General features: G+C 37.4%; 3 protein-coding genes across 3 annotated transcripts; 2 read left to right on the top strand and 1 right to left on the bottom strand.

The window, feature by feature from the left end:
* Positions 1-2,471: 2,471 nt before the first annotated feature.
* LOC110888860 lies at positions 2,472-3,593 on the bottom strand. The gene has a single exon (XM_022136360.1). The coding sequence runs from the start codon at positions 3,591-3,593 to the stop codon at positions 2,472-2,474; it is 1,122 nt and encodes a 373-aa protein (XP_021992052.1).
* A 4,186-nt stretch (positions 3,594-7,779) lies between these two features.
* LOC110891192 (pentatricopeptide repeat-containing protein At3g53700, chloroplastic) lies at positions 7,780-10,603 on the top strand. The gene has a single exon (XM_022138867.2). The coding sequence runs from the start codon at positions 8,188-8,190 to the stop codon at positions 10,462-10,464; it is 2,277 nt and encodes a 758-aa protein (XP_021994559.1). The 5' UTR covers positions 7,780-8,187; the 3' UTR covers positions 10,465-10,603.
* A 4,203-nt stretch (positions 10,604-14,806) lies between these two features.
* On the top strand, positions 14,807-17,599 carry LOC110891191 (ADP-ribosylation factor GTPase-activating protein AGD7). Its single transcript, XM_022138866.2, has 3 exons — positions 14,807-15,764; positions 16,669-16,758; positions 16,861-17,599. The coding sequence occupies exons 1-3, from the start codon at positions 14,952-14,954 to the stop codon at positions 17,377-17,379; spliced, it is 1,422 nt and encodes a 473-aa protein (XP_021994558.1). The 5' UTR covers positions 14,807-14,951; the 3' UTR covers positions 17,380-17,599.
* The last annotated feature ends 788 nt before the right edge of the window (positions 17,600-18,387 follow it).

Here is an 18,387-nt window from a genome sequence, read left to right as displayed (position 1 = left end):
AGCTTTGGCCAGAAGTGTAATCATTTAAGCATATGTGCAAAGTGGTTGTAACAAATCAGCTTTGGCCAGAAATTGAGACAAACACTTTAGTTATGCACTTGTTGAGTATGCCATCTATGAATGAATTAAATCAGCTTTGGCCAGAAATTAAGACATTCATGCTTATGATGCACACACAACATAGCTTTCGTAATACTTGGATGATAAGTAGATGCATCAAGTCAGCTTTGGCCAGAAATGATGCATCAGAAGCTCATTCAAGTAAAGCCATTTTGGTTTTGTAAAACATTATTTGATCCTCATTAATTAACTAAATAATTACAAAAACCAATCATTTAATAGCAAACCACCTGTTAGCGCGGATCGAACAGCTTAAAATAATGAGATTTCGAGTCGCAACTACGGTCTCGACTAATGACGTTATGGTTGCGAGTCGCAACTACGGTCTCGACTAATCACGTTATGGTTGCGAGTCGCAACTACGGTCTCGACTAATGACGTTATGGTTGCGAGTCGCAATTACGGTCTCGACTAATCACGTTATGGTTGCGAGTCGCAACCTCATGGTTGCGAGTGATGACGTTATGGTTGCGAGTAGCAACCTCATGGTTGCGAGTGATGACGTTATGGTTGCGAGTAGCAACCTCATGGTTGCGAGTAGCAACCTCATGGTCTCGAGTAGCAACCTCGCTAACAGCTGTTAATTGTGATATCATAACCGAAAATTCGAAATCTAAGGGATTAAGAGATATTCTTTCCTGTTTTAAGCTGATCTAATTTTGTCAACAGATTTCGAAATTGCAATCTCTTTATCTTTTTAACAGTTTTTCTAAAAAATTTAGAGGACAAAAATAGATCAAAACCAGGAAAAACACTTAATAATCCAAATCATATTCCAAATCATAACAGAATACTTCGAATTTTCTCAAGGACATGATGAACCCTAAAACATAAAACATAAATTCTGGAACCCGAAACCTGAATTTTAATAGTTTTTTCTAAACAGATTTCGGCTAAACATAAACAAGTTAATTCCGAATGAGCATATCATTAATCTTTTTCCAAAAATCATGATTTCGAGTCGATCTTCATGACTCGAAACCGGCTGTGACGGTTTTGAAATTATAAAAAAAAATAACCCGTTTTCCAAGTTTCAATCCCAGAATTATGGATACGAAAACAGAACTGACTAATCAACATATGCTCTGATACCACATGTTGGTTCAGTTCTGTTTATGCATGAAGAAAACAATATAAATCATACCTGTCACAGCAGATAGTGCAGAGGAGAATCCAGTAATGGAGTTCGACATGCCTGTCATCTTGATCTGGTTCCTCCTTAGGGTGCTGACTGATGATGGGGACTTAGAGAACCGAAAAGGGGTATCGGTTATGGAGAGGAGGTTTCGTGATGATGTTATGGCTAATGGGGTGTGTGAATTATATATCTGAGTAACCCCTAAACCTCCACATAACTCTCCTTATATAAGCACCCAGGAGGAAACCTAATTAGTTACTAAGGGTAATATGGTCCATCAACAATTACCAACTAATTAAATAATAGGTTCTAATATATTTTGATCTCTATAATGTAAATGATTATGATGGCTATAGATTAAATATTAATACGTAATATATTTAATCTTACAACAAGAGCATAAGCTAGACAACCAAACACTTTCAGATGTTCTACGTTTGGTTTCTGTCCATTCCAGGCTTCAAAAGGAGTAATGTTTGGTCTAGTCTTCGTGATTGTTCGATTTAGAATGTAAGTAGTGCATGCTACAGCTTCCGCCCAGTAACAATTTGGTAATTGCTTAATATTCATCATGCTCCTACTTAACTCCATTAAAGTCCTATTTTTCCGTTCGGCTACTCCGTTTTGTTGAGGAGTATAGCTGTTAGTAAGTTGATGCCGAATTCCATTGAGTCTCAGATAATCTTGAAATGATTTACTGCAATATTCTCCTCCGCGATCCGTCCTTAATGTTTTGATTACATGATTTGACTGCTTCTCATTCAAGACTTTAAAATTCTTGAAGTGATGTAGTGCTTCGGATTTAAATTTGAGAAAATATACCCATGTCTTTCGAGTGTAATCATCGATGAATGTGATAAAGTATCTACATCCACCTATGGATGCTGTTCTCATTGGAGCACATATGTCAGAGTGAACTAATTGTAGTGGTTCAGTTGCTTGCCAGGTCATTTTCTTTTGAAAAGGTTTCCTAGCATGTTTTCCGGATATGCATCCTTCACATACACTATCGTCCTTCTTCATCTTTGGTAATCCAAATACTAGTTCCTTGTTTCCCATATCAATCAGAGTATCCATGTTCACATGTCCATAGCGTTTGTGCCATAGATGTGAGGAGTCGTAGATAGTTATATTCATGGCACATTGCAGATCGCTTTCGGGATGTAAGGGAAACATCTTATTGTTGGTCATCTTGACAATACCAAGAAATTCATTATGAATCTTTGATAATGCATTTATCTTCTTTGAATGTAACTTCATACCCTTTCCTTATGAGTTGACCTACGCTTAACAGGTTATGTTTCAAACCCTTTACATAAAATACATCTGGTATCTTCCTTTCTCTCCCTCTAACAGTAATAGAGACATCTCCGCTGCCTAATACTTCCAACCGTTTATCATCTCCTGTTCTCACCTCCTTTTTTAATGATTCATCAAGGTGAGAGAAGAATTCTCGGTTACCACTCATGTGGTTACTGCAGCCACTGTCAAGATACCAACAATCACTTTTGACTGTATCCTCCATATTGAATATCATGAACATAGTGTCATCTTGTTCATCGGCTTCGTCTTCTTTATGAATTAATACGTTATCCGTTCTCTCACGTTCATCCTTCTGTTGACAAAACTTGGCTGTATGCCCAAGTTTATGACAATTAAAGCATCTTATCGAACTCATATTGAAATTCTTGCCCCTGTTTTTGTTTCGTCCCCTTCCTGCAGAGTCAGTCTTAGACGTCTGCCTATATCGGTCTTGACTTGCATTCGTTACTTGAAATGCATGTTCTACCGGATTATCTTCATATCTTTTTAATCTTAATTCGTGTGACTGAAGTATCCCCATTAATTCTTCGGTGGATACTTCTCCCAAATTTTTTGTTTCTTCTATCGTTATAACAACCGATTCATAATTCCTAGTCAGACTACGTAAGATTTTCTCTACAATCCTCTGTTCATCTATTTTTTCTTCATTCATTCGCAATTGATTCACTATATGGATCATTCTGTTGAAGTATTCCTCAACAGATTCACCATCTTTGATATTTAAATAATCAAATTCACATCGGAGAGATTGGAGTCTTACAGTTTTTACCCGGGTTTCACCCTTGTATGATTTATGAAGAATACTCCATGCTTCCTTCGCTGAACTTGCCTGCGAAATTCTTCCGAATACTGTATCGATTACAGACTGAAATATAATGTGCAGTGCCCGTTTATCCTTTTTAATTGATTCTCGGTATGCAGCGGTTCTTTCTTCAGACGGATTCGGTCCCAGTTCTTGATATCCTTCATCGACAACCGTCCACAATTCTTGTGATTCAAGCAATACCTTCATTTGAATATGCCAATGATAATAATTTTGTCCAGACAGTTTGGGGATCTGTGTTTGAATTCCTTGTGTTTGATTCATGATCTTGAATTCGAGAGTGAAGTATAACTGTTAACGTAATCGGATGTCTGTTTCTTGCATCGGATGTTGTGGCTCTGATACCACTTTGTTGGAAATCTTTGAAACTTGAATAGGGTTCTGCAGATTTTCTAAATGATATTGTTCATGTGTAAAATGAATTGATGGATTACAAATGTGATAATACAGTGATATATATATGTGTGCATACGAAGGGGTATATCTTGTAACTGCCCTATAAGTATAACTTAATAATAATAATAATAATTATATCTAGCTTATCTATATATATATATATATGCAAATGCCGGACATATATATCTAAAAAAAACCTATCTGAATCAACCACCAACGAAGATTTAAAAAAGATCTTTGGTGAGTATGGAACGATAACGAGTGCGGTTGTTATGAGGGATGCAGATGGGAAATTGAAATGTTTTGGGTTCGTTAACTTTGAAAATCCAGATGACGCTGCTAATGCTGTTGAAGTGTTGTTGGAAAGGCTAAGAAGAAATCGGAACGAGAACTTGAGTTGAAAAGTCGGTACGTTAAGAATTTGGACGATTCAGTTAGTGATGATAAACTTAAGGAACTTTTCTCCGAGTATGGAACAATCACTTCATGCTAGAAATTCTGAATCAGTTGTGGTATGAAATAGACATCATAACTGAATATGATATTAGTTGGGACACCCGCCGCAACGCGAGGGCATTCCCACTATCTAACTCAAAAAGCTTTAAACACCTATTAAAGCTTTAAACACCCATTATATTTGGATATGATTTTATCATTATTATTCGAATATTAATGTTTTCTGGAAGCAGCGATAGAGCCAAGGTCTGACTACATCACACCCTCCTCAGACCCTATAAGTAGCTTTGATATTTGTGAGATTTATTGGGTATGGTTGTTGTTGTTGATTATTTAGTTAATACCCAATTTAAATATTATTTAGTTATTAAAAGTTATAAACAATCAATGTAATTTAAACTATTATAAATAAAATAATACTTAACGTAGTGAACTGAATATAATGAAGTCTTATTAAATATCAATAATAAGCGAAGAGCACTTATATTATACGTAACAAATTTATACTAAGCATCTTAAAGTTGAGTTACAAGTCTACCATTTGCAAATCTATTATATAGTGTTATAGATGATATTTCATAAAATATTAATAAAGTTTTAGTGATATTCTATCTATAGGTCATTCATACAAATTTTGTTCCAACCAGGTTATTTAAATTTATTTTGATGTTTTAATCATATATATATTTTACCTGAATAGCGTATCACAACCCCTACATATCATTTTATATATATTTTGGTATGGCTTAAAAGTGTAAACATGAATTAAAAAATTACAAAATATTTTGCAGTTTTTAATTTATTATTTTATTATTTACAATTTGTTAATCCATAATGGCATTTTTCAGCTACGTCTTCATGTAATAAAAAAAGAAAATAAAAGAAATGTCATGTAAGATTAACTGCATGCTATTTAGGTAAAATATATGGATTTGAACATAAAAGTAAACTTGAGTCTGACTAGAACAACAAATTTTATGAGTGGCCTGATTAGTTTTAGTGGATATAAACCCAACCACATATTTTCTTCTGTTCCGTTTATCCCACTGCACCGCCTCACTACTCTGTCGTTGTTGCCTCTGGTCCAGACGTTGTCGTCTTTCTTTTTTCGATCGCTGGTTAAACCCCTTGGGGTTTCAAGATTTGCTTTCATGTTGTCTTTTCATAATTTTGGATCGTACGTTGAGGGTTTGTTGGATTTTGATTGTGGTTTCATGGTTGGTGCTTTTAGCCGTTGTTTTGGGCATTAATTATTACAATGATGACGGGTGTTGTCTCATATGGGAAACCATATGCATGCATTGATCATTGACATTTTGTTGGTTTTGTGTAATTCATTGTCCTTTTACGTTTTAAAGTTTGTTAGTTTCTTTGTTTGGTTTTGATTTGGTTTAATTATGATGATGACAATGAGTGACCTGTTGTGGTTTGGGACTTTTGTGACGGTGATACTTTTTGTTTGTTTTTGTGGTTCGTTTGACCCTTTAAGCTTTGAATTATGTTGGTTTGATTATGATGATGACGATGAGTGAGTTGTTGTGGTTTGGGGCTTTCGTTTGACCCTTTATGTTTTGAAGTTTGTTGGTTTGATGATGATGACGACGACGACGATGAGTGGCATGTTATGGTTAGGGGCTTTTATGATGGCGGTATTGTTTGTTCGATTTTGTTGTTATGATGTTTGGTGTTATGCACTTAATATGTTTGATGGTTTTTTTATCAGGATGGGGTAGAACTATTGTGGATTAGGGCTTTAGTGATGTTGGTACTGTTTGTTTAATTGTGTTGTTACGATGTTTAATGTTTTGCTTTTATGCTGTTTGATGAGTATTTTTTATGAGGATGAGGTTGTCGTTTTGGATCTATATGAAGATGGTTATGGCTTCACTAGAGAGACCCACTTGCATGATGAAGATGACGATACGCTCATCCGAGAGTTTTGACCATTTCATGTTTACATTGGCTATGTTGTTGTTTCGTCATTTGGTGTGACAACCATGGTTGCAACAATGGCTAAAATCTAAGCCACAAACCTTTGATGTATAAAGTTTATTTATACATTCTTTTACTAATAGCATTTCTATTAATCCATTAGATTTTAAAAAAAGTTATAAGATAATAGACTCATTTAAAATGTATGTGACAAATTTCTCATGATTTGTATTGAAAAAGCAATTTCTCGTTACCAACTTATTTCAGGTGAATACTTCATAAAGATGGATCTTTGAACCCTATGGCAAGCTGGATCACTACAAAACATACCGATGTTATCCTTGTCACAAAGAGGAGATATCTCCCGGTGACCCCGGCATGAGAATAAGAATTGTTTTGTAAGACAACTACCAGAGAAAGTAAATTAGTATTGTGATAGTCTGATAGAGTACATAACATGAAATCCATATGCCATATGGTATTTATATTAGATGTGGTTACCTTTCGTTGTTAAGGAGTTACGGGCCCACAAATGGTCCATGATGAAAGGAATAATCGTTAAAATCGTAGCAACAAACTGAATACACCATAAGACAGACATGACACGACTCTATCACTGTGTCACATATGAAACGACTCCTCTACCGCTGTACCATGTATTGAGCCGACCCATTTTGGCTCCGTTTTTGTACCATATCATTTCTATATTTTGATTATTTTGGACGATGATTTTTTTTTTCAAAAATAACATAGCTACCAAAGAATTTCGAAAACGAGGGTAAAATAGGCATTTCAAAAGTTGCTAGCTACCAAATTTAGGTATCTATTGAGGCTCGTAGGGCATGTTTGGCTAAGCTTATTAGAGTTAAAAAGGACTTTTGGGAAAATGACTTTTTGAAAAGGAGTTTTTAAAAAAAGTGTTTGGATTAGCTTATGGGGTGGGAAAAATCAATAAGTCAATAAGTTGTTTTTTAAAAAGTATTTGGCTTAGCTTATTGATGTAAAATGACTAAAATGGTAATTTGAGGTTTGAAAAGTTATAAGCTGGCCAAGAAGTCACAATATACTAACTTCTTGAAAACTCATTTTCCTTCAACTCAAAAAGTCATTTTAAAAAGCACTTTTCCATTTGCCAAACACTAAAATGACTTAGGGTATGTTTGGCATGAAGCTTTTAGGAGCTTCTAGCTTTAAGCTTTTAAGAAAAAACTCCTACTCAATAAAAAGTCTTGTTTGGTTGAAGGAGCTTTAAGCTTTTAGGTTAGGAGCTTGAAGCTTTTGGCTGAACGCTACTACTAGTAGCGTTTAGAAGGAGCTACAAGCTTTTAGCGAAAATGACTATTTTAACCTCTAAAAATAAGGAACTTTTCAATGCACCAACTTTCTAAATTTTTAGTTATGTCCATTTTGGTAATTTTATACATTTTATTAAAAGCTCCAACTACTCTACCAAATACCAAATATATTTAAAAAGCTACCAGCTTCCAGCCACCAGCTTTCAGCTACTAGCCACCAGCTAATTTTACCAAACATACCCTTATTGGCTTTTTGATTAAGCCAATAAGTGAATAAGTTGGTTTGAAAAGCTTATCCAAACATGCCCGTAGTTCGTTTATCCTTTAACATCTTCATACAAAAAACTCAACTGATTCTCTGTCTCAACAATCTTCGTTAATCTTCTTTCTCACTTCACTAAATTAACTCAAAGATATCGTCTTTATAATCTTCTTATCTCTCGTAACCTAACCAGGTTCTGTTTCTTCGTCTATTTCACCTTTTTCAGTCAAATTCTTGCAGAAAAATCAACATTAACTCCTCAAAGTGGTGCTATTGATAGCGTAAGTCAAATCTTTATTGAATTTCCTGAATTGGGTTTCGTTTATTTTGTTAAAACTATTCGAAATTGTAGATTTTTTAGTTGTCCGCCAGGTGTTTGTTAAAATGCCTGAATGAGTTTTCACTTCTTATCCTTAACTGGTTTGTTGAACTGTATAATCTGATGGCTTTTTCTTCTTGTTTAAGTTGTGACCCATTGACATTCCCTCAAAATCTAAAGCACCCATCTTTGTTTTCCCCTCATAAAAAGCTTTCAAATGTTGTTTCTTTTGCATCCACTAAAAACCATGAACAACTCACTGTTTCCCCTTCTGAACAAGAAGTTATTGATATCTTAAGAACTGAAAACGACGAAACCGCAGTGCTTGATGCCTTTAACTGGGCGTTGAAGCAACCAAGTTTCGAACCGTCTTTGAGTGTTTTTGAGGAAATGCTTAGAAAGCTCGGTGAAGTAGGGTCTGTTGATTCGATTAGGGGCGTGTTGGATGACATGAAACGGTCTTCGTGTAAGGTTGCCGAAGATACTTTCTTTATTCTGATCGAAAGTTTTGCGAAGTTTGGTTTATACGATGAGGCTGTTTGTGTTTTGTTTATAATGGAAGAAGAGTTTGGAGTGAAGCCGGGGACGTATAGTTATAACTTCTTGTTAAACGTTCTTGTTGACGCGAACAAGTTGAAGCTAGTCGAAGATGTTCACTCGTTAATGTCTAGTAAAGGCGTTAAACAAGACGTTTCGACTTTTAACATCTTGATAAAGGCGCTTTGTAAAGCTCATCAAATGAGGCCTGCGGTTTTGATGATGGAAGATATGGTTACTCACGGATTAGTACCCGATGAAAAAACGTACACGACGTTAATGCACGGTTATATCGAAGAAGGGAATTTAAACGGCGCGTTGAGAATCAAAGAACAGATGGTGTCGGCTCAATGTCAACAGACGAATATAACCGTTAACACTTTGATTCATGGATATTGTAAAGTCGGACAAGTTTCGGAAGCGTTGAATTACGTTCAAAAGATGTCGAAGGACGGGTTTTATCCGGACCGGTTTACGTTCAACACTTTGGTCAACGGGTTATGCAAATCGGGCCATGTTAAGCATGCTTTGGAGCTTTTGGATGTTATGGTTCACGAGGGTTTCGATCCGGATGTATATACCTACAACACGGTTGTTTCGGGATTGTGTAAGTTAGGTAAAGTCGAAGACGCGAAAGATATACTTAACCAGATGCTCGAACGCGACGTTTCTCCGAACACGATCACATACAACACGATAATCAGCGGTTTATGTAAGGAAAACCAAGTGGAAGCAGCTTCCGAACTCGCTCTTAGTTTAACGAGCAAAGGAATCTCGCCCGACGTTTGCACTTTTAACTCTCTGATTCAAGGTCTTTGCTTATCGAGCAAGTTTGAATCCGCGTTACAAGTGTTCGACGAGATGAGAACCAAAGGGTGTCAACCCGATGAGTTCACGTATAACATGCTAATCAATTGGTATTGTTCGAAAGGAAAACTTGATTCCGCGTTGAAACTTTTGAAAGAAATGGAATCAAGCAACTGCCCGCGAAACGTGATAACGTACAACACGCTTATTGACGGGTTTTGTAAAAACAAGAAAGTCGAAGAAGCGGGTGAGATTTTTGATCGTATGGAGCTTCACGGGATTTCGAGAAACGTGGTTACGTACAACACGCTTATCGATGGGCTTTGCAAGAACCGCCGGGCCGAAGAGGCATCCATGCTTATGGACCAGATGATAATCGAAGGATTAAAACCCGATAAATTCACTTACAATTCCCTTCTTTCTCACTTTTGTAAAGCGGGCGATATTAAAAAAGCAACGGATATCGTTCAAGTTATGGTTACAAACGGATGCGAGCCCGATATAGTCACTTACGGAACGTTAATTCAAGGGTTATGTAAAGCGGGACGAATCGATGTTGCGTGTAGATTACTTAGAAGCATCCAGTTAAAAAACATGGAGGTTACACCACACGCGTATAATCCCGTTATTCAAACGTTGTTTAAAAAACGCGGTGCGGATGCTGCGATGGAGTTCTTTAGAGAAATGGAGCAAAAGGGTTGTCCGCCTGACGACGTGTCGTACAAGATTGTTTCGAAAGGGTTATGTTCGGGTGGCGGGCCCATCGGGCAAGCGGTTGATTTCGTATTTGAGATGACTTCGAAAGGTTATATACCCGAGTTTGGTTCTATATACATGCTGGCCGAAGGACTTTGCGCCCTGCAAATGGAGGACACTTTGGTTAAGATAGTGGATCAGATTATGAAAGCTGCGAAATTTCCGGAAAATGAAGTGAGTATGATCATGGGGTTTCTTAAGATTCGCAAGTTCGAAGATGCGTTGGTCACGTTGGATCGTTTTCTTAGCGTTCGGAAGCCGAAGCGAGGTTATTGGCGAGGGGAATATGCTGCAAAATGAGGTTAAAATTGTGTATCTTTTTGTACCTTGTTCTAGGATTTAATTTCTAGATTTTTATCTTTATTATGGGTTGATATTTTGCTTGTACTCTTAACATTAGTCCTACTAGTTTTGAGAAATCCAAGTCGTGTTCTACGTGGACGCTTATATAAAGACGGATGCCACCCCAACCCGCACTTGTTAGCAATGTTTTCATAAGTGATACAGATCTGAGTGATACGGCTCGTGTCACTTTAGTTTCCCATCAATACGGCCCGTATCACTTGTGAGGGTGATGTACCAATAGTCCTGCATAAGTGTTATTAAATGATTAGATTTGAGCAATTACTTTGTTAAGTTAGATAACTTAGGCTATAACCATGTTATAGAAATAGTTATATATTTTTGAGTGAATTTCAAGGATTGTCCTTTATCTTTATACCCATTTCAGGCACCGTCCTTTATGTTTAAAATTGACGAGTTTTGTCCTTTATGTTTTCAAATCATACGCGTTTTGTCCTTTAAGCCTAACCCAGTTAGTTTTTTTCAGTTAAATTTGGTCATGTGCTTTGCACATGAGGGCATTTGTCAATTCAAAAGTCAAATGAGTCCAGGTGGTGATGGGTGGAAGAGACCACATTTGAATTGACAAAAATGCCCTCATGTGCAAAGCACATGACCAAATTTAACTGAAAAAACTAACTGGGTTAGGCCTAAAGGACAAAACGTGTATGATTTGAAAACATAAAGGACAAAACTCGCCAATTTTAAACATAAAGGACAACGCCTGAAAATGGGTATAAAGATAAAGGACAATCCTTGAAATTCACTCTATATTTTTTTCTATTGACCTACAACCTCTAATTTTACTTCTAAATCTACACCTTTGTCCGTTATGTTCCTTACACCTTGGTTGAAGTCACCCGCAACTTATTTTTAACGCATACACGTACAGATACAACCTCCTGAAACAGTTTATGCCAATTTGTGTTTGTATTTCTTTCAACATGATGACTTGCTTTCGTCTTCTGCTTCGACTTGGAGTTCTTGTTGTTATGCCTTTGAGGCTTGTTGTTTGTTACTGCAATATGGGTCGTGTGGGTGAGTTTAGTAACGAGTTAAAACATGACTATTTTGAAACGCATCATTTTTAGTACGAGTCAAAACAGGTATTGTCAGGTTTGCACACGTGTTAGTTTGCCTTTTTTTTTTTTTATGAATTTGGAATGCGGTAGTTATGATTAGAAAACAATATTGTTACACGAATTATCTAAATCATTGGGTTCGACAATATTTGTATCTGTTAAATAATAGACGTTAAGTCAATTCTTTTTATTTGACCAGTTCCCCTTTTAGCTAAATCCTTCTATCTGCGTCATTTGACCCGTTTGAGATAAAATCCATCTATTCAAAAATAAGTGGAAAAAAAATGTCACTACTACTGCAAATAAAAGCAATGCTCGTTTTTTTATTTCACATGTTCCCCTTTCAACTAAGGGGCTGTTTGTCTAGCTTTTAACAAGGCTCTTAATGGTTCAGACCCCCTCTGGTTAAGCACTTAATGGTTCACATTGTTTGTTTCATGAGCAGTCTGAATGATTCAGACATTTGCCTCTGAATGGTTAAACATTATACTGAGTCTAATTGATTAAGACTTTTAATCTGAATTGGTCATACATTTGCCTTTGAACGGTTAAGCATTATATTGACTCTTAATAGTTCAAATCTCTTACTGGTTCGGCACTTAATGGTTCAGACCTCTTACTGGTTCAGCACTTAACTATTCAGAAGTTACCAAACAACCCCTAAGTTAACTTAACTGTGTAGCTTTTGCTTACATCAATAGAGGTTAACACACCTATGTCCATTGCCACAAGATAGCAGATGAAAGTGAAATGTAATAAATTGTAAATCAATAATAAAAAATAACCACTAGCAACATTTTCATAGTAGACACATGAAACTGAAAGAAAAATGTGATCAGTCTAAAACAGAAAAATCAAATCATTCTCAATTTTTTTGGACCCATATTCTAGAGGCCATGTGACATGCATTAATTATTAATCATATGATCAAATCATCCAATGAAAACAGTTGTGAAACAATTATATAACTTTGGAAACCATTATATTCACATGTTACAAAATCTATATATATCACCAAACATATCATTAACTCAGCTGATCAGAGGGTGGATATTAAAATTTTCCCAAACATTTGAGGATGGATGAGTGGTTTTGTTGATTTTCTTACCCATGATGCTCTTGGCTCACCATAAATCACCGATGCGATATGCAATGCTGAAAACTGAAAACTAAAAAGTTGGTCAAAGCCAATGCATTTTTCTTAAGACTTAAGTATCTATAGCAAATATCATTGCAAAAACTAAGACTTAAGTATCTATAGCAAATATAATTGCAAAAAAGATGGCACAAAAGGTCCCTTGTCTTGTTTTATTTGTTACTTTTTTTATTAACTAGTATTAAGCACCCCCCGCGTTGCGGCGGGGGCGAACACTAATGACACACTACTGTCAGCAATCACCAACACTGAAGTTGCGGTGTTAATGCGAAGAAATTAAACCGAAACATAAAACGTAGAATAAAATAACTAAGTTGATCTAGGACTCGCGCGTTACGATGAACCTACGTCAGTTTTTTCTCGTTTGACAGGTTCATCGTAATCTATATATTGTATATATATTATTACCACTATACAGACCATAATGCATACATTACAACAACCATTGCATCAATACGTTGCAAATTATATTTATACAAGATTTTGGCTAAATTAATTAGATTATTATAAATAATAATAATTTACAAATAAAACAACACAACTTTGAATGGATCAAACCGATTGAATATGGTAAGATAATGAAACCATTATTTGATTAGGGTACAACCACTTAAGCACAACTTACAACCAAATATGCACACAATTGTTTCAAATTAATAGTATATAAATATTGATTAAACAACACACGACTATTTAGGTCCATTATTACAAAATACATAACGTGTTAGAATGAGTCACATTCATAATTAACTTAAGTTCAAATATGTCGCACCACCCACCGTCACGTCACTATATGCAACCATCATCTATCAGTCGTCGCTAACACCAACACCATCATCACCACCACCACACCACCAACGTTATCGTCACTTCTACCGCCACCAACTTCACTGTCCACTAAGAATGTTGTCATATCCAACCCCTTTACCCATTTTATTGAAAAAAACATTAACTCTAAAAACGATCTTCATCAACGTCAAACATCCATCGCCTAAACTGCCACCACAACATAACTCACCACCAACCCCTAGCCTGGAAAGCGATCTTCATCACCATCACCATCAATGATCTCGCTAGAAAAACGAGATGGTTACCATCTTAAACACACAACCTTCAATTTTCATATTTGACTGTCAACCTTGTTCATCTTCTTCATAATTTATGATGGCTAATTGCCCACCATAACTGATGGTGTCGGCCAAATCCAAAACCAAAACCAATTTGTTCGTTCAGTTGAATGATTTGCCATCTCCACCCAATGTTTTGTAGAACGACCTCAAGCATAATAAAACTCATGCACTCAATCGACCACCATCACTTTAGTCGTTTACCATCGACGTCGAGAATGAGCATTGATCATCGTGGGGGTAGGGTTCATGCTAGATCTGCCATAAGTGAAGTCGGAAACGAGCACCAATCACCGGCTACAAGAACCAACCGGCCACCAATTTTGGATATTTTTGCAGTAAATAATTTAAATGCGGAGGATGGCTTTACAAAAAGCTTTCCCTAGTAGTGAATAAGATATAGTAGTTTTGTGTTCGTGTTCGCTGGAATCAAAGAAGGGGGCAGTGGTGGTTGGTGGAGATGGCCAAAGATGGTGATTTGATCAAACAATTCTTTTTATTGAAACATAGTTCTCCGACTCACACTATATCTACACCGTCACATGTTGAGGAAGATTGTGGTTCATGCATCATAGCCGGAATCATTGTCAGCCAGTGAGTTCTAGACTTCTAGTTAACAACGAATAACAAGAGAGAGAGAAAGAGACAAAGTGATAAAGGTGATGAATTTTTTGTTGATGCGACAATATTTAAGATGGTTTGAAGAAAAAGGACACGTGACTCGATTTAACGGACAGTATAGGTTAAGTTAATGGTAAGTGTCAAAAATGTTGGAAAAATAACGTTGAGGGCTAAAATCACATGTAGTACTACTCTATTCTATTAAAAAAAACCGAACTACCGTGTAGATTGGATTGCTATGAAAAAAAAAGTAAAAGTTGATAATTAATTAAAAAATCGGCACAAGTCCTTTTATTACTTTAATCTCCACAACTTGATTGATCAACTATCCCAATACCCTATTACAAATTCCAACTGTAAACCCATTAAATCCACCACAAACACACACATTTCACCCTCACATCTCAAAACCCCCAAATCCTCCACCAGATCTACCTTCTCCGATCCAGATCTCCGATCATGGCGGCATCACGGCGGCTCCGGGACCTCCAATCGCAACCAGGCAACAAAATCTGCGTCGATTGCTCCCAAAAAAACCCTCAGTGGGCCTCCGTTTCCTACGGCATCTTCATGTGTCTAGAATGTTCCGGCAAGCACCGCGGCCTCGGCGTTCACATCTCGTTTGTCAGATCTGTCACTATGGACTCCTGGTCTGAGATCCAGCTCCGGAAAATGGAGTCCGGCGGTAACGAAACCCTAAATAAGTTCTTAGCGAAGTATGGGATTGCGAAAGAGACTGATATTGTTACGAAGTATAATACGAATGCTGCGAAGGTTTATAGAGACCGGATCCAAGCCCTAGCTGATGGTAAATCGTGGCAGGATCCGCCGGTGGTGAAGGAGACGGTGAAATCTGGTGGCGGTGGTGGTAGTGGTGGTAGGAAGCCGCCGTTGTCGGCGGCGAGTGGTGGCGGTGGTGGTGGTTGGGATAGTGATTGGGGGAATAGTGGATTTGAGGAGCGAGGGTTTGGATCTAATGAGGATAGTAATATTAGGAGGAATATGAGTAGTGGAGATGTTAGGAGTGGGGTTAGGGGTGGGGGTGGGGTGCCGGTTAGGTCGAGATCGAATGAGGATATGTATACACGGGCGCAATTGGAGGCGTCTGCGGCGGGGAAGGAGGGGTTTTTTGCGCGGAAGATGGCGGAGAATGAGTCGAAACCCGAGGGATTGCCGCCTTCGCAGGGAGGGAAGTATGTTGGATTTGGATCGTCGCCGAATCCGGTGCCGAGGAATGATCCACAGGCGGATGTGCTTTCGTCGGTTACGCAGGTAGATTACTGTTTTATAAACACTGATTTGAGAATTAGTATGCGCTGTTGAATTCCTTTGTATCAAATTGCAATTCGATATTAATACTTGTATATATGAATCTGTTTCTATTGTTTTAAAAAGCGCGTTGTGATCTGATGCGTTTTGATCCCAAAAGCCGATGCTTGAGGCGCACACGCATGTCTGGAGTTTGTTATGAAAAAGTTGTTTATATATAATATCTTAACTTGTCAACGTTTATAACACTAAGATATAACATCATGTCTGGTCAGATTTGCTCAATACATGGGCTAATTTGTTCACTCAAAACCCATTGCTCTATCAATGGTTTTGAATGTTCAAGTAGATTTGAAAAACCGAGACCCATTGCCATTGATGGTCTAATTTGTTCGAATACTTGTCAACTGCATGATGCGCCACACCAGCCGCATCATGGAATTGCATCACATTAACTGCAACGATGCGATCTGATCACTGGCGCGTGAATTATGTGCTCTTGATGCGTGTTTTTAAAACTAAGACTGTTCATCTTATATTGTAAGTTTGTTTTTGTAAAACAATATTAAGGCAAACGTTGGAGCCACACTGGTTTATTACAAAAATGTAAACTTGAACAAATGACCCATGTATTGGTTGCATCTGATGTCTTTAGCAAATATATGACATAGTAATAGTATCATAGCAAAAGTTTATACTTAACTGGATCTACTTGTGTTTTGGATCATGATCTTCATATTGTTCTTATCCATACTGGCATATTGCCATATATGACACTGTTATGTTGAGACTTGAAGATGGAATTTTTGGTTTGAACAAACACTGCTAACATACTCAAAAGTCAAACCTTAGATCGGTTCTCCTTTGTGTCTGATTGGTTACTGATCTGTTGAATATACTTATGCAGGGACTTGGTAAGCTTTCTTTTATTGCTGCATCTGCTGCACAGTCAGCTGCTAGTGTCGTCCAAGCTGGCACGAAGGAACTCACAACAAAGGTTCTCTGATTTCATTATTCTGAATATAGTTTTTACAAAACTGTCTATTATTATATTATGTTGATCCGATAACATGTCTGATATACACAACTGTCTTTGCAGGTCAGAGATGGAGGCTATGATTACAAGGTGAACGAGACTGTAAGCGTCGTCACAGAAAAAACAACCGAAATCGGACAAAAGACATGGGGACTCATGAAAGGTGTAATGGCATTTGCGTCACAAAAGGTTGAAGAGTACGCCAAAGATAATCCTACATGGAAGAATGACAGCTGGCAGAGAAACGAAACACAGGGAAACGGATCCTACCAGGAGTTTAACCGTTCTAACGGAACTTCCAATCCTACCCCTACATCTGGAATAAACGGTAATTCCGTTGGTTCATCTGGCAGAAATTTCAACTCGGTGAATTCTAGTTCCTGGGACGACTGGGATAACGATGGCTATAGCAAACATTCGTCCACCTCGACGACCGCACCCAGTAAAGGCGGTGATGACTGGGCGGGTTGGGATGATGCTAAAGATGATGATCCGTACGACAGTTTCTTCAAGTCTGATGGTAAAACCGCAAGCCATGCTGGCAAATCGGATGGAAACTGGTCTGGGGCCGGCTTTCTTTAAGGTTAGCTTGTTTTTCACCCTTATATTTGTTTCGTAAAAGTTTTCGTTCTCGTGTAAAACGTTTATATTGTGTACAATTGTCAACAATATGGGCTAATTGCCCCAACTAAAGAGGAACTCAAGTCATTGTTTTTGGATTGCAATTTAGACTCTCGTTGTAAGAATTCGTTTCCCCACTTTATTTGTGATTTTACTTTCAATATAAACTATTATATAGATTTGTAGATTTTTTATTATTAGACTGAAATGTGGTCAGACATGTGGTCTTGTTTAGTAGAAGATGCGATGCTGTTATTGTATGATGATGCTAATAAGTAATAAGCCACCTGTAAGTCATACTTCTGTTGAAGTTTGACTTTCATGTTCAACGATTCTTGTAATTAATGCGTCCAGGAAGATACTGCGTACAATCACGAGCTCAAACTTCGCATTCTGTTTCATCTTTGAGCAGGTCCTCTTTGATACTTTGAGTTGACTTTTCAACATACTCTGATCCGGACTTTTTAATCCATTTTCTGATTTGACTCGATTGAGATAAAGCACAACCCAATACTCCAATAGACCAAAAGTTACAAGTATACGGGTCAAACGTGTTACGATTGGTACACAATTGTTAAGTTAACTAGCTTTCAGGAAACATAGACATCATGCATTAGGAACTTATTTATGACTACCTTGGTAGCATGTTGTGCTGCCATCCTGCTGCCTGAGTGTTTTACGATGTTTGTGATTGCCAATGCACACTAAACAAACCCTTTTTTGGATGCTAGCAACGCCAAGCCTGTCAAGACCATGATCCATGAGCAGTACCACTGTACATGGTCCATGTGTCTTTGCCTTGTTAAAAGAAAAGTGTAGATCATGGTATGTAGTTTTAGAAGTATGATTAGAGGGTGTGTTAGCCGTTCAAAAGGTACCATTAGCCTGTTGAAATCTCTTGATGCATCAATCCTTTTCTGTATGGATACTTTGGTCGTCTCGCCTCCACCTTAGCCCATGGACGTATGT

The sequence above is a fragment of the Helianthus annuus genome, chromosome 11 (genome assembly GCF_002127325.2).
Source record: "Helianthus annuus cultivar XRQ/B chromosome 11, HanXRQr2.0-SUNRISE, whole genome shotgun sequence".
NCBI classification, from domain to species: domain Eukaryota; kingdom Viridiplantae; phylum Streptophyta; class Magnoliopsida; order Asterales; family Asteraceae; genus Helianthus; species Helianthus annuus.
This window is presented reverse-complemented; position numbering and strand designations above follow the sequence as displayed.